Source organism: Chiloscyllium plagiosum, unplaced genomic scaffold, assembly GCF_037043375.1.
Source record: "Chiloscyllium plagiosum isolate Xiang-an unplaced genomic scaffold, Cpla_swu_hap1 HiC_scaffold_5, whole genome shotgun sequence".
Classification (NCBI taxonomy): domain Eukaryota; kingdom Metazoa; phylum Chordata; class Chondrichthyes; order Orectolobiformes; family Hemiscylliidae; genus Chiloscyllium; species Chiloscyllium plagiosum.
Window position 1 is genome coordinate 38,913,382 of NW_028270143.1, and position 25,705 is coordinate 38,939,086.

The 25,705-nt window shown below is 41.0% G+C and overlaps 1 protein-coding gene across 6 annotated transcripts in view; it reads left to right on the forward strand.

The window, feature by feature from the left end:
- etv1 (ETS variant transcription factor 1) overlaps nucleotides 1-25,705 on the forward strand; it is a 143,762-nt gene that overhangs the window by 100,117 nt on the left and 17,940 nt on the right. For all 6 annotated transcript variants that reach the window (XM_043689841.2, XM_087987117.1, XM_087987115.1 and 3 more), the window contains one exon: nucleotides 23,429-23,497. In XM_043689841.2, the coding sequence (XP_043545776.1) occupies nucleotides 23,429-23,497 (69 nt within the window). The remainder of the gene's footprint in view (nucleotides 1-23,428; nucleotides 23,498-25,705) is intronic.

Below are 25,705 nucleotides of genomic sequence, written 5' to 3' on the forward strand. Positions count from 1 at the left end.
ATTTTTGTTATTAGAATACTTACAGTGTGGAGACAGGCCCTTTGGCCCAATAAGTCTACACTGACCCTCCAAAAAGCAACCCACCCAGACCATTCCCCTACACTATAGGCAATTTAGCATGGCCAATTCACCTAACAGGCATATTTTTGGACTATGGGAGGAAACCAGAGCAACTAGAGAAAACCCACACAGACACAGGGATAATGTGCAAACTCCACACAGATAGTTGCCTGAGGTGGGAATTGAACCTGGGTTTCTGGTGCTGTGAAGCAGCAATGCTAACCACTGTGCCACCATGCCATCCCAATTGCAGGGGAATGCATTAAAGTAGAGGTCAATATTACACAACCGAACCCCAGGTCCACCCCCTCACAGCCATCCTGCAACATTCTCTCAAATAAAAACAAAGAACTAAAGTTGCTGGATATTGGAAATGAAAACAGAAAGCACTGGAGAAACTCAGCAGCTCTGGCAACATCTGTAGCAAAAGGAACAGAGTTAAGATTTTGAGTGCAATGATTGTTCCATCAATGGTTTTTATACCAATGATTTTACCGTCCTGGTGATCTTAGAGAAATTTCCCTGCTGCCATCTTTCTCACTCACACTCACTTGCAGCTTTCTTCAGAAGTACTTAACTGTCTTTTCACATATTTAATACAAGAAGGTTTACTGATTCACTCCAGCAAAACTGAAGTTGGGTTTTGAATTTTTCTCAATCTATTGCTTTGTATCTTTTATGGATCACACTGTAGTTTGATGCATCTTTCACTGTTGGGTTGTAGGCAGTCCTACTGCTGCTCCATCTAAAATTGAGAGGACAGCCACACAACCCAAATCCTGAATGACATGAAAAGATCCATGAGAATATTCTTCAGGGATGATCGCTTCCAATTTGCCCTGCCATCTCATCTCATTGCCACCTGGTAATGGAGACTTAAAGTGGGCATTGACCCATTTCCTCTCACTGAACATGAAAGAAGTCCATCTTTGTATTACAAATCCATACAGAGCAAATACTTACACTTCTCACTGTTTCTCATGCTACCTGTATTCCACTGATGGTTATTTGATGAGCACAACAGCATTCCCCTGTAAATTGTATGTGTGGTACAATGATCTAACAATGATAGATAACATTTAATTCAGTTACAAAATCTTCTTCTGTTCAATTTGATTCAAGCCTGTTTCCTGGTGTCCTATTTTAAATTAATTTTAACATTTCTCTTGAGGGTGCCCATCAACAGCCATATGGTAATGCGGCATGAGAAATTGCTACCTGGATACTTCCACTCAGCTGCTTTCAGATCAATTCTTTCAGTTTAGCGCACCTCTTAGTAACTTTCAAAATGCTTGTTTTTAATCTCTCAGTCTTTGAGATTTGTTGATTGAACTCTAACAACAATGTTACAAGTTGGTGTTAGAGTTAGTCAGAAAATAATTATTCATCTACGTGTAATAGATTGGATGTGATGCAAAGTGATGATGACAGCATGGGTTCAATTCCCCTCACTGGTTCAGTGACTAGGAAGGTCCCTCCTTCTCAATCTCTCCCCTCACGTGAAGCTTGGTGACCGTCAGGTTAAACCACCACCAGTTGTCTCTCTCTCTTTCTTTTTTTTTCTCTCTCTCTCTCAATCTCTAATGAGAGTGCCACCCTATATTCTGGCAACAAGATGGCACTTTAGCTTTATGTTTTAATAGGTTGGAGGATCTGCCTTTTCCTGACCTTGGTGCTGAAGGGGAGCATTTGTTGAGCTGGTTTGGAGACATTCCGGTGCAGGCTCGGGCCTTTGTTGGGTTGGGCTTTGGCAAACAAGGCAGGCAATACAAGAATAGCTGCAGATCTGAGAGGCCATTGACTGGCTAAATACCCAAGCATCCGAAGAGCTAATGGATTAGTTTTTACAATTTAAAAACCTGTCTTTGGTGTTTCTTTAGCTTGCAATGATGGTCCTCGAGTCACAACTTGAAGGCAACACAAACTCTAAAATGATTGTTGGAGCCCCTGTAGATTTGGGGAGTTCATTGTTGCACATCGAGGAAGTAGAGGAAAACGTGAAAATCACTCCATCTCTTTCCAGCTCCACACTGTGTGATAATTAGTGGAATGTGGCTCATGCCACTTGCTATATTGAAAGCACAAAAAACTTGCATTAAGTAGCGCTTTTCATGATCAATGGACATCTCAAATTGCTTTGAATCAATTAAGTACTTGCGTCAAAGCTTTTTATCTTGCTCTCATCAGGACAATTTGCACAAAATACAATGCCAAAAGAAAACAATATTTGTACTGCATGATGGGAGAGCGCTGATTGGTTGGCTAGTCAAATCTGATAGAGGTATTGCCTTGGTAAATGTTATGATAACTTGCTGTCCCAAAGTCCAGCGATCATATCAAGTAGTGTATCCCTTTGGCTATTTCCAGCCAGCAAGATACTGGCCACACTTACCAGTTTGTAATTGCAAAACTCACAACAATATGATCTTGTGATTGGAGAACATTTGGATGTTAAATGAACTTAAGTGTACAAAGATTTGTGTTGCCAATGAGGTTAGGATTGTCAGTGAGATTCATAGTGTGGTATACTTGCTTGTACAGGAAACTATATAAATTAATACACAGAGGCATTTCCTTTACCGATAGAAAGGACACATACATACACTGCACCGATTTCAACTCAACTGAATAGATCGCAGTCATTCTCTCAGTGTTTGACCCATCAGAGTGAAGTTACTTAGTTTACAATTTAACCAAGCCTGGCAGTTAACTGTCAATCATTTGAGCTGTTGCGTTCGCCAAGGCCATGCCCTGCCAATCAGAGCCACCCTGTCAACTAATCAGCACTCTTCTCACACAATATAGATATTGCTTTCCCTTTTTATTGTATTTCATGTGAATGGCTTATTATCTGTTCTTTTTTTTTAAATAGCACAGATCTTGGCAATAAATAAGCTTACTATATCTGACAAACCTTTTAATTTTTCAGTCTTTTCCAGTCAGGGCTTTCTGTTGTCTCACTCAATTTTTCACCATTTATTGTGGCAATGATGTGTTTCAGCCCCTGGTCTCTGGAATATTGATCTCAGGAATAGGTGACAGTTGGATGACAACACCCCGAGGACAAAGTCAATTAAGATAGCTGCCCTTGGTTGTCATCAAGTGACCTCTGTATGGAGATTTGATGAGGACATGATTGCTCTCAGTCATGATGCCCTCCCTAATCAAAAGACATGTTAACTCTCGCTGTATTGATGGCGCCTGGGCAAAGTATTGAGGAGGGTAGAGAACTTCTGTACCCAAGCATTCATCACTAACCTTGTGACAAGGAGAGGAAAAAAGGATTGAAAAGTACTCTGCAGTTTTCTATTGATTAGCGTATAGCTAAAGGCTATAGTACTCTGCAGTGTAGCTGAGAAGCTACACTAAAATGTTAAAAATCACACAACACCAGGTTATAGTCCAACACTGGCACCTCCGATTCATCATGAAAATGTGCTTTCTTTCATCAATAAGTTCTGTATTATCAAATTATGTTTATATTTTGAAGTGTATTCCCAGTTATAATGTGACAGTTAATTTAAACAGCTAATTTAAGCTCAGTGATATTCCCACAAGGAGCAATGTGATAATATCCAGATATCTATTGATGTCGCGAGACAGTGTGGTGCTGGAAAAGCACAGCAGGTCAGTCAGCATTTGAGGATCAGGAGAATTGATGTTTCAAGCATAAGCTCTTCATCAGAACTTCGATTCTCCTGCACCTCAGATGCTGCCGGACTGGCTGTGCTTTTCCAGCACCACACTCTTTAACTTTGATCTCCAGCATCTGCAGTGCTCACTTTCTTCCATCCGTTGCTGTCACATTGAGGGTTAAATATTGGCCATGATATCCAGGGGAGCTCTTCTTTGCCTTTTTGAAATAGTGCTTTGGAATATTTTACATCCATCCACATTGGCAGATGATATCAGGGTTTAATCTCTCATGCAAATGAAGGCACTTCTAACTGGTATAGCATTACCTCTGTACTTCACTGGAATGTCATCTGTAACCTTTGTCCCCAAACTATGGAATAGAACCTGAAGTGGGAATTGAGGGCTACATTTTACTGTGACAGTGGTTTTATTTTGCTTTCATCGCCTTCAGCTGACAGCCTAGTCGACTCAGACAACAGGCATGTACTGCAGCAATTTTCCCTTTCCCTTCAATGAGGTGAGCATACTGGTAAAGCCAAAGGTGGTGTTGTTGTCAATGAAGTGCGTGTTAAAACCCCAAACCCTGAAATCAGGAAGAGCCTGGGGTGCATCAATGAAGCAGACAATAGCTTCATTCTGCCCAGATATATGGTTCCAGTGAATACAGACATCTTCTGATAATTCTGCAACACTTTGCATGCAGTTATAAAAATAAATTTTGCTTATGCGCACAGCAATAAAACAATTGTAAATGCAGAAACCGTTCAAAACATCTTTGCTTATTATCTGTTCTATTTTTTTTAAATAGCACAGATCTTGGCAATAAATAAGCTTACTATATCTGACAAACCTTTCAATTTTTCAGTCTTTTCCAGTCAGGGCTTTCTGTTGTCTCACTCAATTTTTCACCATTTATTGTGGCAATGATGTGTTTCAGCCCCTGGTCTCTGGGATATTGATTTCAGGAATAGGTGACAGTTGGATGACAACACCCCGAGGACAAAGTCAATTAAGATAGCTGCCCTTGGTTGTCATCAAGTGACCTCTGTATGGAGATTTGATGAGGACATGATTGCTCTCAGTCATGATGCCCTCCCTAATCAAAAGACATGTTAACTCTCGCTGTATTGATGGCGCCTGGGCAAAGTATTGAGGAGGGTAGAGAACTTCTGTACCCAAGCATTCATCACTAACCTTGTGACAAGGAGAGGAAAAAAGGATTGAAAAGTACTCTGCAGTTTTCTATTGATTAGCGTATAGCTAAAGGCACTTCCTCATTTTGAAAATGTTTGATTCTGGTGTCTCTATGTTATCATACCGGATATAAACAAATTATAATTGCATTCCCAGCATAAAGCATCATCCACCAAGAGTGCAGACTGGGGATTTGCGCAAATTGTCCCCACAGCATAAAATCCATTTTAAAATACTGCTGAAAAACATGCTCCAGATTACAATCAAACTTTACATTGTCTTACTGCACTGTTGTTCCATGTTTATTAATGGTTCAGAAGCTGAGACTGAAGTAAAATAATGTTGCAGTTTCCTGCATCTTGTTCATGTTCAAGGTTATAATTGCACTCACTGGAGTGTGTATGCCACAGAGAGAATTTAAAGCACAGTTGTTTGTTGCAACTGACCTTGTGGCAGTGCGTGTGCTATTCTTTTGCCTGACGTGAGTCCTCTGATAAACACACCCTCGGTAAAACAAATATGCAATTAAATAAATATGCCCAAGTATTATTTTTGAATTGTTTATATTTTCTTCCTTAAGTGGGCCACTGTTTTCACTGCAGAACAGTGTTGTAAATGATCCATAGATGCAGCAGTTTTAAACACCAACCTGTTAATGAAGTTTCCATGTTAGAATTGTGATTTTCAAACAGTTCTGGACACACAGTTACACACTCCTTTGCAACCCCAAAGATGAGACCCTGCCATAAATCCTGAAACAAAAGCCAGCTGTTCAAATAAAAAGATACAGCAGTTGAAAAATTGCAATGATAAGTTAACAAGTGCAGAAAAATAAATCGCATGACAGATGGACAGCAATTTAAATAAAACAAATTTCACAAATACCAAATAAGATTACATAACATATTTATTTTCCTTAGTGCCGTAGATACATGAATTACGTTGATAGCAAAAGTTATCCCTGCCTTGTAGTTTTAAGTCCTTTTAAAAAAAACTATCCTGTGTAAAATCAGGTTAATCATATGAATAGAGATACTGGTATACACTGTGTATACCTCTGCTTCTGGTATTCTGGAACATCTTAATGTCTTACCTGAGGGATTTAAAATCTCAGGGTGTCGTGAGTTTGTAATGGTAGGTAGATATTCTGGAATTATCCCTTGATTATGCTCAGGAGTCCATTAATTTTTTGGGTTTTTTTTGTGAATAATAGCTCCAATGCCTTTAATTTCAACCTACCTTTGTACTCTGACTAACTATTCATGATCAAATTAAATCGACTGATTTGCAAAGATTTGATGGACATTGGTGTAGATATGAATGTAATTTGGCTGCTATTGCTGAGGTATAAGGCATGTTGGCTCAATGGTTAGCACTGCTGCCTCACACTGCCAGGGACCCAGGTTCAATTCCCTCCTTGGGTGACTGTCTGTGTGGAGTTTGCACATTCTCCCCATGTCTGTGTGGGTTTCCTCTAGGTGCTCTGGTTTCTTCCCACAATCCAAAGATGTGCAAGTTAAGTGAAATGGCCGTGCTAAGTTGCCAAGTCAGCGGTAAGTATAGGGTAGGGGAATGGGTCTGGATGGGTTACTCTTCAGAGGGTCAGTGTGGACCTTTTGGGCTGGAGGGCCTGTTTCCATACTGCCAGTGAATCTAATCATCTGTTCTTCAGAAGTTTCTCAAGAAGGCTCATATGAAAACGGTTGAGTTTCCTGGCGTGGTGCTGATTTTCCAGTTCAAGCCTTGCATGCTTGGAAGAGTGGGCAGGTTTAATACAGTATCTACATTCAGTTTGGTAGGCACATTTACTTCTCTTTGTTCCCAGTGCTGAAAACTATCCTTTGATGATTCTTGCATGTGTTGGACTAGGTACAGTATGGCAAATGGTGCTTTTTCATTCTTCACTTAGTCTAGCTGTTCCCAAAGGAGTCAATTCAAAGTTCAGGGGAAGATGGGAAAGATTCAGACAGACTATTTATCCACCCTGAATAAGAGTTCAAATATCAGGAGGAAAAATCTAAAAATCATCAATGTGATACATATGAAAAGGACATTCAGTAGAGCACAAACATCTGCTATGCTCTATTAACTTAGCATCATTACAATTACATAACTGTTCCTTCAGTTTTTTTTCCCTGCCTGGTTGATGCTCCATAACTACAAGGCTGAAAATAAATTTAAGAACTCCCATCTCATGCAACGATGTGCTCTGGAAACCCTGCTCACAATTGTATACAGTTTTGACATATTCCATCACAGCAGCTGTGACAATCCACAGCATTCCAGAACAAGTAATAACATTCTAAATAAAACCACCCACAACATTTTTTTAAGAAGTAAATTTAACCCGTCTCCCAATGTTAATTGGGGCGATTGAAAAAAACCCAGATCCATATCTTCACCAAAAACTAATCAGTTCTTTCAAGGGCTATACTATATCTGTATAACAAATATCATTAAAATCTGTGCAAATAAGCCACAGTTGCATGGATTCACTACTTTATATATTTGCAATTCAAAATTGTACCAAATGTTGATCGAAGAAGGGATATAGAATATCGCAAAGCGCTTCTGACAGGCTATTAAAGGAGTGTATATGTGGCAGATGTGGTTCAGTAAATGTGAGCATGAAGGAAAAGAATTTTTGGAAGGGCCAATAAAATGAGAATACCTTAAAAGTCCATTTTCATGGAAGTGCCACACATTGTTTGCATACCTTAATTTCCTATTGGCCCAGAATTGCCAGAAAATTGGGAAATCAGCCACACCACCTCCCCACATCCCCTGTTTCCAACCCCCTGTCATGCATACACGTGCACACACCAACTCTATTTGTGTCAGCAATTCTTACACATATGGATGAAGAGACAACTCTTGAACTTCTAACGCACTCCTGAAACGTTACATCCTTAATTAATTTCTTTGTGACTTCATCTTTTTCTGTCTTTGCCACCTCTTCCCTCCATAAAATCGTCTGGAATATTTCCAATTCAGAACTCTTGAACATTCCTGATATTTTGTTCTTTCACCATTGGTGACTACTGATTTCAGTGTAGTGTCCTGAACTATGGTATCCCATGTTTCAACCTCTTTCGAACTCTCTCTGGTTTTCAGACAGACTTCTGCGGCCAAGCATTTGGTTTCTTGAAAACTTTATTTCACGACACTTGAACAACACTGAAATATTTTACAATGTTAAAGTTATTATATAAGTGCATGTTGTTATTGTAGATGTGTTGGCGACATAAATTAGTTGCATAGCATTTTTTAGATTTATTGTTACAAATTGTGTTTTGGTCTAATATGGGGTCCAAAGCATTATACCTTCTCTTCTGAATTTCTGATGCAGACTGTGCTGGATGTCAGCCTATATCGGATGGAAATATGTATGCAGGGAGTGTGTATAGCAGTTATGCAGAGTAGACAGATCATGATAACAATCTAATTGCAATGCTAACTCGAATGCAGTGCTGCTACTTTGCTCAGCTTTCCAGTTAAGTCCCGCTCTTAATGTTGCATAGCTGGAAGGGTACTCCAAGGAACTACTTAAAAAAGGACCATTGGCTTCTTTCGGTTTAATTCCTTATTGATTTATACTGGCTGTTGCAGAGTTTATCGAGATTTGAACTACTTTTTAAAGCTGTTGAAGTCTACATGGAGTGGTATGCTGGGCACTTTAAAACTTCATCTTAACATGAAACATTCTGCACTAAACACTGGCTTGCAGGTATGCCTGCAACAGTTTCCATTCCTCTTGGTCCACAGCACACCAAGAAGAATGACTGGAAGTGACGTGGAGGAGTTCACCAGCATCCCATTGTGACATTCTAACTATCCCTCTAGTGGTACTCCGTATGTCCATAGTGGACACATGAGTCCTTTGCATCATTGTGCCACACATACTCCTGCTCCAAAGCAATCAGCCACTCACTGTCTGTGGTGGGCACTTCTGCTTCACCGTCATCAATGATGGTCCTCCTACTGCCCTTCAAGTTCAAGGATTCTTTTTCTTTTGGAGTCAGAGTAAACAGAAATAACAACTCTCCATCTGCCTTGGTCCAGTCCCTTATTTTGTGACCTGTCTTCTCCTACAAGCAGAGTGACGAACAATATGTGTTGCCCACAGGGAGGCAAACACAACATCCATATTGCTGGCAGTCTTGTCATTTGAGAAGGGGGCACACAAATACCTCAAGGCTTTTGGCTGATCTTGGGGAACCTTAAGGGTGGAGGGATAGGTCAGAAATGAGAGACTGGCATCTCTCACTGTGTTGCAGCCATCTCTTTGATAAGCTAAGCTGCCTTGCAAACCCATTGTCAGCAACCGTCTCATGTCTCCATATGCCAGCCCTGAAGGGAAAGAATTATAGAGTCTTCTTTGCAGACTAAATAAGGTAATCAACAGGCTTGCGGCACTGGGTCTTCATTCATAGTTGACCCCACTGTCGTTGACCATCTCTGCAATCTCTGATTGGCCTTGCTTGTTCTGATGAGCAAATCTCTTCCTGCTATCTCTGGGAAAAGGATTTCTTGCCTTGAAGCTTGGAGGAGGACCTCCAGGGAAGAATGGCCAAATTGTGTAGCCATACATGTTCTCCCTCTGCCGTAAGAATTGCAGGTTTCCTTTGAACTTGCAGCTTCCCGGGCCATTAAATTCAAAGCAGCTGGCCCTTTCAGTATGGCGCCCAGTGTCATTTGACTTCACCTTCACTGCCTTCCAGCCCACCACCACAGCAATCCCTTCCTTTCCCGCTGCAAGCTATTTAATTGCAAGAAGATTTTGGATGGCCAGCTTGCCACTCCCTTCCTGATTGGGAATGACACCCGCGAGTGGTTCCAGTCCTCACTGCAAAATTCAAATCAGTGTGTCAGCCATCTCAATTCACTAAGGCAGTGCTGGCTGAAATCTGCCATATTCTACAGCTACAAACTTTCTTTCTTTATCCTGTCTTTCTTGGCCAGAGCAGACACTGGTCTAAATCCATTTCTGTTTGATGCCCTCAGTTGATAAGAGAGGTCACAGTGATGCCATATTCGGAGAGAGCTAGTTACATTTCATTCTCTCAGAGAGAAGTAAATGGAGAGATGTGAGTTTTGTGAGGATATTGGTGTCATTGACTGCCCTGCCTGTTCATTCGGATCTGTATTGCAGCTGGACTGGACTCCATGGCTCACTATGCAGTTGGTGTCTGACCATAGTCAGCATGTCATGCAGGTGAATGCCACACCCTGGAAGCAGTCCTGATGGCTTTGTTCTGTAGTAGTCCACTGTCCCAACTGCGCCAACACAACAAGTAAGTAGGTGACTACTGGGCAGGGAGAATAAGTTAGTTGGGGTATGAACTGCACAACACATGAGCAGCATGCCCAATGCAAATGCCATGCTGCCATGGGAAATGTGGTCGGGCAAAGCTTCCAGTGCCTGGGCCACCTGTAGAATTCACCAGAAATTGTCATGATTCATTATGACCTGCTGCATGCTGCACAATCTCATCTTCAGGAGGGAAATAGCCTTTTGCCACCAGGTAAATGACACAAGCAACTGAAAAAGCTTCCAGCACATTCCTGTTCTGGCAAGCTTTCAATGTTCATCTGACAACAACCTAAGTAAATGCAACCATAATTTCTCCATTCACCACATTTCCCTGACTCCCACACTTTGGATTTTTATTTAGATGGGCTGCTATCATTCATTAACTCCATTGCCTTCCTACCTCCATTAGAATGGAGTCTCACCGAGGCTCATTGTCAAACTTGCCATTGCAGCCATGTGAGGTCTTTAGTGGTTCAGGCTTACAACACCTGAAGATTGTAAACCTGGTAAGACTGGGATAAGGGGAAAGTAGGATATGAGATGAAGGATTAGGAATGATCGATGTTCAAGCCCATTGCTTGAATGTAGCCTCAGTCCTGTTTTCTGTGATAATGGTGACCTGCAGAGTAAGGATGGGCAGTTATATGTCACCTTGTCCAGAAAGAACAAGGAAAGTGTGCCAGTGAACTTGCTGACCCTTATTTGGATAATGGGGTTGTCATGGTGTGCAAGTTGAGATGCCGATGAGCTCTTGAAGCAGTTTTATGCTCTGATGCTTGAGGTGAAACTTGCAATGTTTGCTGTGAGTCATGTTTGATAGGACTTGCTGATATGTTTGATGGGGATATGGTGAGTTGACAATTTACTGAGTTAAGGGATTCAGTTGGTAGAATATAGCAGTGGAGGATGCATAATGAAGAACAAAGAGGTGGCAGACCAATTAAGTACATACTTTGGTTTTGCCTTCACAAAGCATGTCACAAATAATGTCCCCAAAATGTTCAGGAACACTGGGTCTTGGGAGAGGGAGGAACTGAAGGAAATCAATACGAATAGGGAAATGGTATTGGGGAAATTGATGGGATTAGAGGCTATTAAATCGCTATGATCCAATAATTTAGAAATAGTGGATGCATTGATAATCATCTTTCAAGATTTTATAGGTGCTGGAAAGTTACTGGTGTTTAAAAATGGAAGTAGAAAGAAAACAGGGATTTATCGATTAGTGAGCCTGACATCAATAGTGGGGAAAATGCTAGAGTCCATTATGAAAGATTTATTAGCTGAGTAGTTGGAAATTAATGACCTGTCAGACAAAGTCAGCATGGATTTACAATTGGGAAGTTTTGCTTGACAAATCTACCAGACTTTTTCCAAGGATGTAATGAGTAAACTTGTAAAGGGAGATCCAGTGAATATATTTCACTTAGACTTTTAGAAGGTTTTCGGTAAGGTCCCCCATAAGAGGTGTATAAGTAAAACGCAAGGAATTGAAGGTAATGTACTGACAAGGATAGAGAACTTGCTGCCAGCAGAAAATAAAACAGAAAACTAAAGTGGTCTTTTTCCTTTGGCAGGCATTGACTGGTGGGGTACCATGGGGAAGAGTGGTTGGACCCTAGCTATTTGCAACATATATCAATGATTTTTTTGGATGAGGGAACTAAATGTAATATCTTCACATTGGTAGATGGCACAAAGCTGGGTTGGAGAGTGAGCTATGAAGAAGTTGCAGAAGTGTTTCAGTGTAATTTAGACAAGTTGAGTGAGTGGCCAAATGCATGGGAGGTGAAGAATGATGTGGATAAACGTGAGGTTATCCACTTTGGTAGCATAAACAGGAAGGCAGAAGACTATCTGAATGGCAATGGTTTGGGAAAGGGGGAGGTACATTGAGATCTGTGTCTTTGAACACCAGACACTGAAGGTAAGTATGCAGCTGGTAAAGAAGGCAAGTGGTATGTTGGCCTTCATAGCGAGAGGATTCGAGGAACAGAAATGTCTTGTTGCAACAGGGCTTTGGTGAGATCTCATCTGAAGTATTGTGTGTAGTTTTGGTCTCCTAATCTGAGGATGGGTGTTCTGGCTATGGAGGGAGTGCAACAAAGGTTTACCAGATTGATTCCTGGGATGGCAGGAATTATGTATGAAGAGCAAATAGGTTGATTTGGGTTGTATTCTCTGGAGTTTAGATGAATGAGGCGGTAACTTATATAAACCCACAAAATTCTACCTAGACAGGGTAAATGCACGAAGGTAGTTCCTGATTACCTGGGAGTCCAGAACAAGGGATCATTATCTAAACATGTGGGATGAGGAAAATTTCTTCATACAGATTAGATTACATTACAGTATGGAAACAGGCCCTTTGGCCCAACAAGTCCACACCGAGCCGCCGAAGCGCAACCCACCCATACCCCTACATTTACCCCTATACCTAACACTACGGGCAATTTAGCATGGCCAATTCACCTGACCTGCACATCTTTGGACTGTGGGAGGAAACCGGAGCACCCGGAGGAAACCCACGCAGACACGGGGAGAATGTGCAAACTCCACACAGTCAGTCGCCTGAGGCGGGAATTGAACCCGGGTCTCTGGCGCTGTGAGGCAACAGTGCTAACCACTGTGCCGCAACAGTGCTAACCACTGTGCCACCGTGCCACCCACTGCCACCGTGCTGCAGTGAGTGGTGAATCTGTGGAATTCTCTGACACAGAAAGTAGTTGAGGCCAAAAGATTGAATGTTTTCAAGAAAGGGTTACATATAATTCTTATGACTAAAGGGATCATAGGATATGGGGAGAAAGCAGGAGATGGGACTGACTTAGATGATCAATGGTGAATGACTTATTCCTTTTTTCTATATTTCTATGATCGTTGACTTTGTTCACTTGTGTGATGATATTGAACTGTGGACTGCTTCATTCAACCTCAATGACTATCTGCTCATTAATATTAAACTGGAGAAAAGATTTACCAGGATACTGCCTGGAATGGAACGTTTGAGTTGTAAAAATAGGTTGGATAGGCTTGGATGTTTTTTGCTGGAGTGTTGGAGGTTGAGGGGTGATCTTACAGAAGTTTATAAAGTCATGATGGGCATAGATAAGGTAACCACCAAAGGTCTTTTCCCTAGGGTGGGGAGTTCAAAATTAGGGGGCATATTTTTAAGGTGAGAGGAAAAAGATTTCAAAAGAAAATGAGGGGCAACTTTTTTATGCAGCATGTGTGGAATGAAATGCCAGAGAAAGTGGTGGATGCAGGCGCAGTTACAATGTTTAAAAGACACTTGGATAAGTACATGAATAAGAAATGTTTGGAGGGTTAGGGCCAAATGCAGCCATGTGAGATTTGTTTAGTTTGGGAACATGGTAAATGTGGACTAGTTGGATCAAAGGTCTATTTCCATGCTGTACAACTCTATGCTCCTCCTGCACTCGCAATGTCCAACTGTAGATAGGGAATATCTCTCCTCCTCTCCTCCTCTCCACCTCCTTCACAGAGTTTCCAGTGCAACATGAGAAATGCATGTTCTCTGCAAATGCCAAATAGTCTATTCTTGCTCCAATTTAAGTTTATGTAACAGTGTTTTAGGCACAGTTTGGTTATTACCTATACATTATAAATTCAGGTCTCGTTTTTCTGGTAACATTACTTTGATTTTTTTTTCTTATAAAACCAATTAGCTCTTCATTATGATATAATTTCCATGAAATATATTTTAAAAGAATTTCCTAGTTAGTCTTGGTCTCCTGTGGCATAATCAGTAATTTAGTCTGTTTGACAATTTGTATACTTATTTTCCTGTCATTATGAGGCATGCAACAAATCACGGAATAACTACTTGTCATGGAATTTAACAAATCAATCATCTGTGTGAATGCAAAATTACTAAAGACTCCAGTCCTCAAAACTAGAGTTCATTAATTTGACAACTGCAAATTACCATCTTCACAATTGTTTATCCTTGTCTCTGTTTACAATGGAACCGAGAAATCTGCTTTCAACAGGAAATGCAGCATCAAAACATTGTGCTTTAAACTTGATACTTCATCTAGAAGGAAATGATTGTGCACATCTTAAAGTTTTCCAGTGAATCAGAAAACAGAATTATTTTAGCCTTATTCTGCTCTTTGCGTTTTTTGGGGCTTTGTGTTGTGTGATTGCTGTATATATGTTTTGAATAGGGATATGCAAACTGGAATGTAAACATGACACTGTAACAAATATTTTGCAATTTCATTATTCTTTCCGAAATGTCTTATTTACATGGACGAAGTCCTGATGTGTAATACATGGCATTGAGCTATTTTCTGTTTGTACTGAAGAACCTTTCACCAAAGGTCAGTATTGAGTTGTGTAATAGTGTGGTCCAGTAAATCACAGAGCACAGTCTCATTCAACAGACTGCTCCCATTTGATGGGAAAATAGAATTGCCCTAATCTTTTGGCAATGCCATTTTGGAATGCTTTATTCTTGTAACCTTTGGGGTTACTTTGAAAGGTATTTTTATAGGGCCAGTCAAGTTGAATGGATACATCTGAATGGTGATTTTCCAGCACTTGATTCAATTTTATGCAACTTCTGCTTATTTTGTCAACTGTTGCATATCAATGATTTAGTACTCAGTTCATAGGTTTGGTGGAAATATTTAATTTAACTGAGGCTTGATCTGCTTTCTGATATGTGCATATATGTTCATATTTAAATATTTCTGTGATTTCTGACCTGTCAAATCAATTTCGTCATTTGACAGTTACAAAGGCATGATCTATTTCACATCGGTCAAATATAAATAGAACTAGATTTCAAAAGAAGAAACGTTGTGGGTTTTTTGGGGGCAAATTTCTCAAATCTTCTTTCTTCCATTTGGTCTTCTGACATTCATCGTTCCCACTGGATTCAGAGATCCATGGGCTCAGGGAAAAAAAATGAGTTGGGAGGAAGTAGGGGCATAATGGATGTGTTACTGGATTAGTAATCCAGAACCCTGGGTCAATGTTAATGTTCTAGGGAATATGTGTTTGAATCTTACCATGGAAGATGGAGAAATTTAGATTGATTAAAATCGGGCATTAAAACCTAACATAATGGCAACCATGTTACCGTTGTTGATTGTCATTTAAAATTCATCCGATGTACTAATGTGCTTTAGGGAAGCAAATCTACCAGTATTACTTCGTGCCTTTGTCTGACTGTGTACCCACAGCAATATGGTTGATTCTTAAATGCCCTCTAAAGTGGCTGAACAAGCCATTCTGTTGTATTAAGCCACTGCAAAAAATAAAGAAAAGGAATGAAACTAGAAGGACCATCCAGCATTGACCTAGGCACCAAAAACAGCAAAGCCCCTGTTGACCCTGCAAAGTCCTTCTTACCAACATCTGGGACTAGTGCCAAAATTGGGGCAGCTTTTCTCCAGACTAGAGAAGCAGCTTCCTAGCACAGTTATGCTTATGGAATCATACTTTAATGACAATGTTGCAGAACACTATCACCAGCCCTGAATGTGTCCTGATCCACTGTCTGGTGTTGTAACAGTGTGGTTTACAGCTGGAAGGAGCTGTGCTATGGGAGGTATAGAAAGGGAAGCAAGAGAGGATGGGGAGTGATGCTTTTGGTTAGGGATAGCATTATGGCTGTACTTTGGGTGAATGTTTCTGAGTGATTGTCCAGTAAATTGATTTATTTATTGTCAGGTGTACCGAAGTACAGTGAAAAGCTTTGTTTACGAGCAGTACAAGAAGATCATAGGCAGCAAAGATGTACAGCACAAAAAGACTTAGAGTATACAGGTTGCATTGCTTGTTGAGGCTAGAGAGTCCATTCATCTGTCTAATAACAGACGGGAGGTAGCTGATCTTGAACATGCTGGTGCGTGTGTCCAGGCTTCTGTAACTTGTGCCTGCCTGAAGAGGTTGTAGGAGAACATTACCGGAGTGCAATGGGTCTTTGATGATGTTGGCAGCCTTTCCACAGCAGCAAGCCATATCGAGGGATTGCTTGGATGGAAGGTTGGCTTCCATGATGGTCTGGGCTATGCACCTTCTGCAGTTTCTTATGATCATGGGTGGAGCAATTGCCATACCAGGCCATTATGCACATGGACAGTATGCTTTAAATGGTGCATCGGTAGAAGTTGGTGAGGGTGCTTATGGATATGCCAGACTTCCGAAGCCACCTGAGGAAGAAGAGGCATTGTTGTGCCTCCTTGAACATGTATATGGGTGGAAGTGACTAATAAGAAAAGGATGACCACCTTGTTGGGATAGTCAGTGGGAAATTATAAACCAAATATGTAAGGAGATCTCAGATCCCTGTAAGAATAATAGCGTTCTAATGGTAGAGGATTTTCACTTTCCAACCATAGACAGTCAGAGTGTAAAGGACTGAATGGGAAAGAATTTGTTAATGTGTTCAAGAAAACTTTCTTATTCAATATGAAACCTATTAGAGAATGTACCTACTAGAGAAAGATTCTTACGTAACCTCTGTTGGGAAATAAGGCAGGGCAAGTGACTGATGTGTCAGTGGGGGAGCACTTTGGGGCAAGTGACCATAATTTTATTACTTTTAAAATAACTATGGAAAAGGATAGAACTGATCAAAAAGTTAAAGTTCTAAATTTAAGTAAGGTCAATTTTGATGGCGTTAGACAGGAGCTTTCAAAAGGTTTTTGGGGATGCTTTAAAAAGAGATAACAAGACAGTATGTTCCTGGTAGTGTGAAGGGCAAGGCTGGTAGGTGTGGGGAATGCTGGATGAGTAGAGAAATTGAGGTTTGGTCATGAAAACAAAGGAGGCGTATGTCAAGTATAGACCACTGCGATCAAGTGAATCCTTCAAGTATATGTAGGTGTTAAGAGAGAAATTAGGAGGGCAAAAAGAGGACATGAGATAGCTTTGGCAAATAGGTTTAAGGAGAATCCAAAGATATTCTATAAGTACATTAAGGCAAAAGAGTAGGAAGAGAATAGAGCCCCTTAAAGACCAATGTGGCTATCTATGTATGGAACCACAGGAAATGGGTGAGATACAAAACAAACTGTAGGCGAGGACGTGGAAGCTAGGGAACTTGAGGAAATAAATAATGATGTCTTGAAATATTCCAGAAGAGGAGGTGCTGGAGATCTTAAACTGCATATAGGTAGATAGCCCTTGGACCAGATCAGGTGTTTTCCAGAAATTTGTGGGAAGCTAGGGAATAGCTTGCTGGGCCCCTTGTTGAGATGTCATCAACAGCAATGGCTTAGGTGCCAGAAGACTGGAGATTGGTTATTTTGGTGCCATTATTTAAGAAAGGCTGTAAGGAAAATCCAGGGAAATATAGGCTGGTGAGTCTCCTTTATTGGGAGGGGATGGCCTCATGGTATTAACGCTGGACTGTTACTCTAAAAACCCAGGTAATGTTCTGGGGACCTGGGTTCAAATCCCAACACGGCAGATGGTGGAATTTGAATTCAATAAATAATCTGGAATTAAGAGTCTCATGATGATCATGCAGCCATTGTCGATTGTCAGAAAAAAAGACATCTGGCTCCTAATGTCCTTTGGGGAGGGAAACTGCCATCCTTACCTGATCTGGCTTACATGTGACTCCAATCCCTCCAGACTCTCAACAGCCGTCTGGGTAATTAGAGACTGACAATAAATTCAATAAATTCTGGCCTGGTTAGCAATGCCCAAATTCCCATGAATGAATAAAAAAAGAAATCAGTGATGGGTAAGTTTTTGGAGGGGATTCTGCGGGAGTGGATTTACATGCATTTAGAAAGGCAAGGACTGATTAGGAATAATCAACATGGGCGGGAAATTGTGTCTCACTAACGTCATTGAATTTCTGAAGAAGTGAAAAAGAGGATTGATAAAATAAAGTAGTCGTTGTTGTCTATATGGACTTCAGTAAAGTGTTTGACAAGGTTCCGCATGGTAGACTGGTTAGTAAGGTGAGATCACATGGGATCCAGGGGGAGCTAACGAATTCAATACAAAATAGGTGTAAAGATAGGAAACAGAACATGATGGTAGAGGGTTGCTTTTCAGACTGTAAGTCTGGGACCAGCAGTGTGCCACAAGGATTGGTACTGGGTCCACAGTGTTTTGTCATTTATACCAATGATTTGAATATGAATACTGGGTGTATGGTTAGTAAGTTAGCTGATGATGCTAAAAGAGATGGTGCAGTGAACAGAGAAGAAGAGTATCACAGAGTACAATGGAACCTTAATCAGGTAGGCCAATGGGTCAAGGAGTGGCTAATGGATTTTAGATAAATGTGAGGTATTGCATTTTGATACGCTCATTCCTGAAGAAGGGCTTATGCCCGAAACGTCGATTCTCCTGCTCCTTGAATGCTACCTGACCTACTGCGCTTTTCCAGCAACTCATTTTTCAGCTCTGATCTCCAGCATCTGCAGTCCTCACTTTCTCATAATTGCATTTTGATAGTCAAACTGGAGCAGGACTCATACAGGTAATGGTAGGAACTTGCAGGGTGTTGCCCAGCAAAGAGATCCAGGGATGCAGGTGTATAGTTACTTGAAAGTGGAGTCATAGGTAGACAGGGTGATGAAAAAGCATTTGGTGTGCTTACCTTCATTAGTCAGAACATTGAGTATAGGAGTTGAGATGTCATGTTGCTGCTATACTGGAGATTGGTAAGGCCATGTTTAGAATACTGCTTTCAATTTTGGTTACCTTTCTAAAGGAAGGATATTCTTAAACTTAGCAGGGTGCAGAAAAGGTTTATAAGAATGTTGCTGGGCCTGGAAGGTTTGAGTCATAGGGAAAGGCAAAATAGGTTGGGGCTTTTTTCATCTGGAACATTAGAGGCTGAGGTGTGACCTAATAGAGGTTGATAAAATCATGAGGTGAATGGAGAGGGTGAATAGCCTAGGTCTTTTTCCTAGGTTGGGGGAGACCAATACCAGAGGACATCGATTTAAGGTGAGAGGGGAAAAGGACCTGAGTGGTAACTTTTCACACAGAGTATGGTGCATGTATGGAGCAAGCTGCTAGATGAAGAGAAGGGGGCAAACACAATTACAACATTTAAAAGGTATCTCAATGGGTATATAATTAGAAAGGGTTTAGAGGGATATCAGCCAAATTCTGGCAAATGGGACTAGGTCAGCTTGAGATGTCTGCTCGGTATGGATTAAAGGGTCTCTCGCCGTGCTGTATGACTCTATAACATTAACTCCAGGCTCCATGAAATCTCAAGGCATCATATCTAACCCGTGCAAGGAAACCCTTTCCTCATTACCACCTGCAGATCACATTGCCTTCCCTCTCAGTTGATGAATTAGGATTTGTGAACACTGTTGAATGTTGGATACTAATTGGAGGAAGCACAGAGGGTGGTGAAGATGCAGAATATCCTCTGGGTGGTGGACTTCTGTGTCCATCACCAAGAGGGCTCTGTAATATACTACTAATGGAGCTGAATAGGTCCTCAGGGAAAAGCTGTGGCATGTGGTGAGGGAACTAATAAGAGTAAGAAACCTACTTGATCTGTCCTCACCAATCTGCCCTGTTGCTGTTCAAATTGCTGATGAAGCTTTGTCAGATTTAGCATGATCGAAAGAAGCTTTGATTATCGAGCAAGTCATTCGGTTATTGAGTGGAGGAAAAAAATCTGGGAACAGTACTGATCAATCTTAATAAAAAAAATGATCTATTCTAGTGCACAGGAGATCAGAATCCATTCAGTTCAGAAGGTGCAAAGGTTTGAAAGACACATATAAGAAGTAAGTGCAGTGAGTAGGACAGACCCTTGATACTATTGTCAGTGCTGAGGAGCACCAAAACCTCATAGGTACAGCTGTCCCTGGCTATTTAAGACTATGCTTTGCATGCAAAACAATATATCACTTTCAGAAAACATGCCAAAATAGGACTGTAACAATTAGAAAATGTGCCAAACAGAAGACAGAATCCGCTGAGATGTGTAATGTCGGCACAAGAAATTTGTTGTGCTATCGATAGGAAGTGGAGGCCTGCAAGCCACAATCAGCTCTACCAAATATGACAATAACATAAGACTGACCAAGTATGTGTCACCATTCATTACAATTATGTGGAAGACAAATGGTATGTTGGTTTCCATCGCAAGTGGATCTGATTGTAGGAGCAAGAATATCTCACTGCAGTTGTGTAGGGCCTTGGTGAGACCATGTCTGGGAGTATTGTGTGCAGTTTTGATCTCCTTACTTAAAAAAGGGCTGTACTTGCCATAGAGATAGTGCAGCCAAGGTTCACCAGACTGATTCCTGTTTGGGCAGGATTGTCATTTCTAAAGACATTAGGTCAACTGGACCTGTATTTACTGGAGTTTGGAAAAATAAGAGGGGATCTCATCGAAACACATGAATTTCTGACAAGGTGGACAGACTAGATCCAGGGACAATATTTTCTCCTGACTGGGATATCTAGAGCAAGATATCACGATCTCAAGACACTGGGTAGACCAGTTTGGACTGAAATAGGGAGGAATTTCTTGATTTATAGAAGAATGAAGCTGTGAATTCTCTGTCACATAAATCAGTGGAAGCCAAGTCACTGAATATACTTTAAACAGAAATGGATTGATTTCATTTTATGTTATGGGTATAGCAGAGAGAGCTGGAGAATAACATTGGGATAGGGGATCTACCATGATCATATTGAATGGCAGAGCAGGCTCAATGGGCTAAATGGCTGACTCTTGCTTCTATTTTCCATGTTACTATGTTCCCATAGTGGACAGACCAACAATCCAATAGGTGGCAATGAACAAATCACAGTCTAGACTTATTTGTGTATGATGGACATGTCATTTTCTCAGCTTCACCTTGTGAAGATATCTTGGAACAGAGACTCTGTGCAGACTTTTATCACCTATTTCAGTGCCAGAACTAGGCAGAAAGTCCACAAGTTTAAAAGGATTTTCTGTCTGGGACAGAATCCAAGTCAACAGCCTTCATTGAGCAGTATTCTCAGTCCGAATTTATGAGATTTTGTGAGATAGTAAAAGATCCAGACTGCCTGAATTCACGAGATCAGAGATTTGCAGGAGATTGAGCAGTATTAAATTTAATTATGAGTACAAATCTAGAAATATTCCTCATGAAAATAATGTTTTGGGGGTGAGGGTGAAGGTGAGTGAGAATGTCAAGGTTAACACTGATTAACATTGAGGAGTGTAAGTATCACCCATAATGGTGATGTCAGGCAGACTTGTGGGGACAGCAGTGTAGGACTCTGAAAGTGTAAGACTCACTGGCCAGGCTTTCCTTATTCTCTTTGTAATGATGGACAGAAATGTGGGGCAGATAGACCTGTCTTCCCTCAGAGATAATAAAGTCAGTGGTCGGCCAACAGCTGGAGAACAAGCCCACCCCTCAGCCATACTGCACTGCAGGCAGGCTAATTCATTACAGAGTAGGACTTCTATCCCTCAGTTGTGGAACGTAGCCCCTGTTCTAGCAATGCCACAGCTCCATATTGGGCATTACAGGGACTGCAGGTAAGTCCATAAAGGATCTTAGTGGATCCCAGATCCAAGTCAGTCAGGGGTGTGGGAGGGTCTTTTTCACCTTGGAGAGTGGAGTGGGTGAATGGTTTGGTTTCGAAGGTAGGAATGCAGGCTCCTATCTTCGGGTGGAGTGCCTCCCACAGTGGGGAAAGAGCAACCGCCAAAGGTAGAGCCGTGTTCCATCCTGCCATTTATAACAAAACAGGCTGCCCACTCTTATCTGCCTGTCTGTCTTAACCATACCATGGTATGGGCAAAGAATTATTGGGGTTAGTTGAGCTGTGAGCAAGGTCTGTGAACTGTGAATTATTTATCTACTTACAGTGAGTGGCTTGCTGGTTTTGCTGATCACCCAGTCTCCAAATTATGAGAGGCAGCTCAGGGGTATAAATAAGGGAAGGTGGTGGTTAGACCTCCTGACCTACATTATATGCCTCCCCCACTCCTAACACTCTACTGAAAATACACTGAGTAGGGATATTTCATATCAAGTCAAAATTCTACTTTATTAGCATAATTTGTACATTGTTGCTGTCATACTAGACATCTAAGGTATCAATCCATTCAAGTTGGAACCGATATGGCCAAAAAAGGCTTTGCAAGTCAGTGTCATAAACAACCAGAGCCCAAAAGGTTTTCACCCTGTTCTATGGTGTTGGGAACATGAATCTGTGCAGTGGCAGGTTTGTTAAGGATTATTTTGTCATTAAGCATTCCTCACGAGGAGCAAAGCTTGTGACTGCTGCTTCCTTGGACTGCCTGACTATTGAATGCTTTATTGTGCGTCAGGTTAAAATGTCTGAATTGCTGGGAAAAAAAAGATGCAAGAACATTGGGGGATATGTTCTCTCAGGTTGCACTGATCCAGACAGGCATGATCCCACTGCTGTTTCAAAAGGACGTGGTGATGTAGTGATGTAGTGGTGGCGTCACTGAGCTAGTAATCCAGAATGACAAGCTAATGTTCTGGGGACCCAGGTTTGAATCCCACCGTTGCAGATGGTGAAATTTGAATCCCGTAACATCCAAGATAAAAAGATGCACTAATGATAACCGTGAAACCAACGATACTTGGCATTAGAAAAATCCAGCTTACTTTAGGGAAGGAAACCTGCCATTCTTAATCTGGTCTGAGGCCTACATGTGGCCTCCAATCCACAAACATGTCATTGACTCTTAATTGACATCTGGGCAATAAATGCTATTCTGGCCAGCGACAAATGAACATATGAAACGAAAAGTCTCTCCTCTGCCACTCTGATTGATTGGAGCTAATCATGAGAAGTGACCAGAGGGGGCAGGTTCCTAACACGACCAAGAGACTGCCCTAAGATGCTTCACTTTCAGTTGTATCCTCATGCAAATGTGGCCCTTTTCCGATTACAGACTAGGCCAGACTGTCAGCCAGATTCCGGCTGGGAAATCTATCTTGATAAGATAATTAAAAAACATGGTTGCTGGAAATCTGAAGCAAGCATAGGAATTGCTAAAGAAACTTAGCAGGTCTAACAGCATCTGTACAGAGAAAGCAGAGCTAATGTTTAAGGTTCTGAACTCAGCTCTGAAGAAGGGTCAATGAATCCGAAATGTTAACTCTGCTTTCTCTCCATAAATCTATCCTGCTGCCTTTTCCAAATTAAAAATGATTTGTATCTGCAGTGGAATTAGCCTGTAGTAATTCTCCATTTTCTTTTCTGTTCCCACAGGTTGCATGTATGAAAAAGGTCCTCGACATTTTTATGATGACACCTGTGTAGTACCTGAAAAATTTGACAGTAAGTGAATCCACTTTTTTTTTAAACATTGCCACATCATAAGTGGGATTTAAAATTTGGGATGAGCACATCATGTAGAGTCAAATTGCTCTGTATTGGGACAAAATTCCCAAACCCCCAAAAAATTATGGGTCTTTGAAATGCCAAGGGAGTTTGCCAATTTGCAAGTCGGGTTGGCTCAAGATGACTCAAATTTCCTTTTAGAGAAAATGGTGGAAGATTCAGAGAGGTGTCTGTCAATCTCCACTGAATTCCCACTGCAATTACAGTTTTGCTAATCAGGACAGTCATCTGAGGAAATTCCTGAACCTTGTTTATCTTTGCTTCGGAATCAGTTTGTATAAGGAAGTTGTCTCCTTTCTCTATGGACTTGGTGATTGAAGGGTTGGTGGAATTGACAATGTTACTGAGGTGGCATGGTTGACAGAAAATTCAACAATAGAAGCTTATGTTTTGAAGTGCAGGCAGTTTGTAGAGATGGTAGCATTAGAGGGGTAGGTGCTAATCCCTGTTTAGATTAGGTTAAAAATCACACGACACCAGCTTATAGTCCAACTGGTTTATTTGAAAGTACAAGCTCTTGGAGCACTGCTACTTTGTCAAGTAGCTAGCTCCTATCCAGATGTGGCTGCTTTCTAAAGGAGCAGCGTTCCGAAAGCTTGTACTTTCAAATAATCCTTTTGGACTATAACCTGATGTTGTGTGACTTTTAACTTTATTCGCCCCAGTCCACCACTAGCACCTCCACATCATGTTTAGATTAGGATCATCTGAGTTTCAGATTATGAATGCCATGTTTTATTTTAGTTAAAAATCACACAACACCAGGTTATAGTCCAACAGATTTAATTGGAAGCACTAGCTTTTGGAGCGCCACTCCTTCATCAGGTGATTGTCAAGGAGCAGCGCTCTGAAAGCTACTGTGTTTCCAATTAAACCTGTTGGACTATAATCTGGTGTTGTGTGATTTTTAACTTTGTACACCCCAGTCCAACACCTGCATCTCTAAATCATGTTTTATTTTCTATCGATACATTCCCTCGTGTAGTTATTTGCCATACAACATCCTTCTGAAAGCTTTAAAAACTTCCGATAACAAACAACTCTTGCTTTGCCCTGAACACTATATTTAAGCAATCTGTCATCTGAAAATGCAGTTAAAATATTTTAATCATTCGAGGTTCAGAGAAGGAGACCATTTGTTTTTAGATGATTTCTACAGTCAGCTCTGCCCACTTGACATCTTTACTTGGGTGGTGAATGCTGAGGCAGCCATTTAGCAAGCTGCTCCAGTGGGCACACTATGGGTTGACCCCTGCATTTAATCCTCACTATAGATGTCCTAAAGCCTATGGGGTAGCCTAGAGCAATTATGTTGCATTTTTAACATCAAAAAAAGCTCCCAGATGCATCCTGAAGAGAAGAACAAGCTGAAAGTCAAACCAAAGAAACATTTAGATGGGCTAAACATTCAGATGAGCAAAATGTTAGACTAACAAATGTTAAGGATGCTCTTAAAAGAGGAAAGTGTAATGGAGGAGTGGAGAGATTTGATTCCACAGAGGTGAACTTCAATGACTGTGGAGTTGGCTGCCAGCTGTATTGCAAAAGGAAGAGAAAGTTGTCACTTTTTTTTGGTTAATGGTGTTTCAGTACTATAGGAAGGGAGGAAACCTGACTGGTGAGACTCCAACGGAATTACAGGAGAATTAGCTATGCAAACAGGAAGTGACAACACAAAGAGAAATTTAAAGAAGAAAATGGGGTTGGACATTGGTTTGAGGAATACGTGTTGGCAGTTTTCAAAGAGAAGGAACAGTAATGACATTTATAATACTACCCACAAAATTATAAATGGATAGCCAGTCTACTACCATCCAATTTGTGGCCTTGCCTGAGCTCAATCTCCCTCCTAAGGTTATTTTATCAGCCTGTTTGGGATGACATCTATTTTCTTTTTATTTCACCATTTGCATATATCTAGCACTGTGGCAGGCTGGTTAGTAGTATGGCTACATAATTTGCTTCCATGGTTTTTTTTTGTCAGTAAGCCTACTGTCATTCCCCTATTTTACAAACCTATTTCTCAGGAAAGGCTTTAGAAACTTGCAGTGAATGACACATAGGTTGCAAAATTATTTGGCTTCTTATTGCTTCACCTACAATCCTATGTCTAGAGTATATGTGTGATTTTGAACAGTTTTAGGC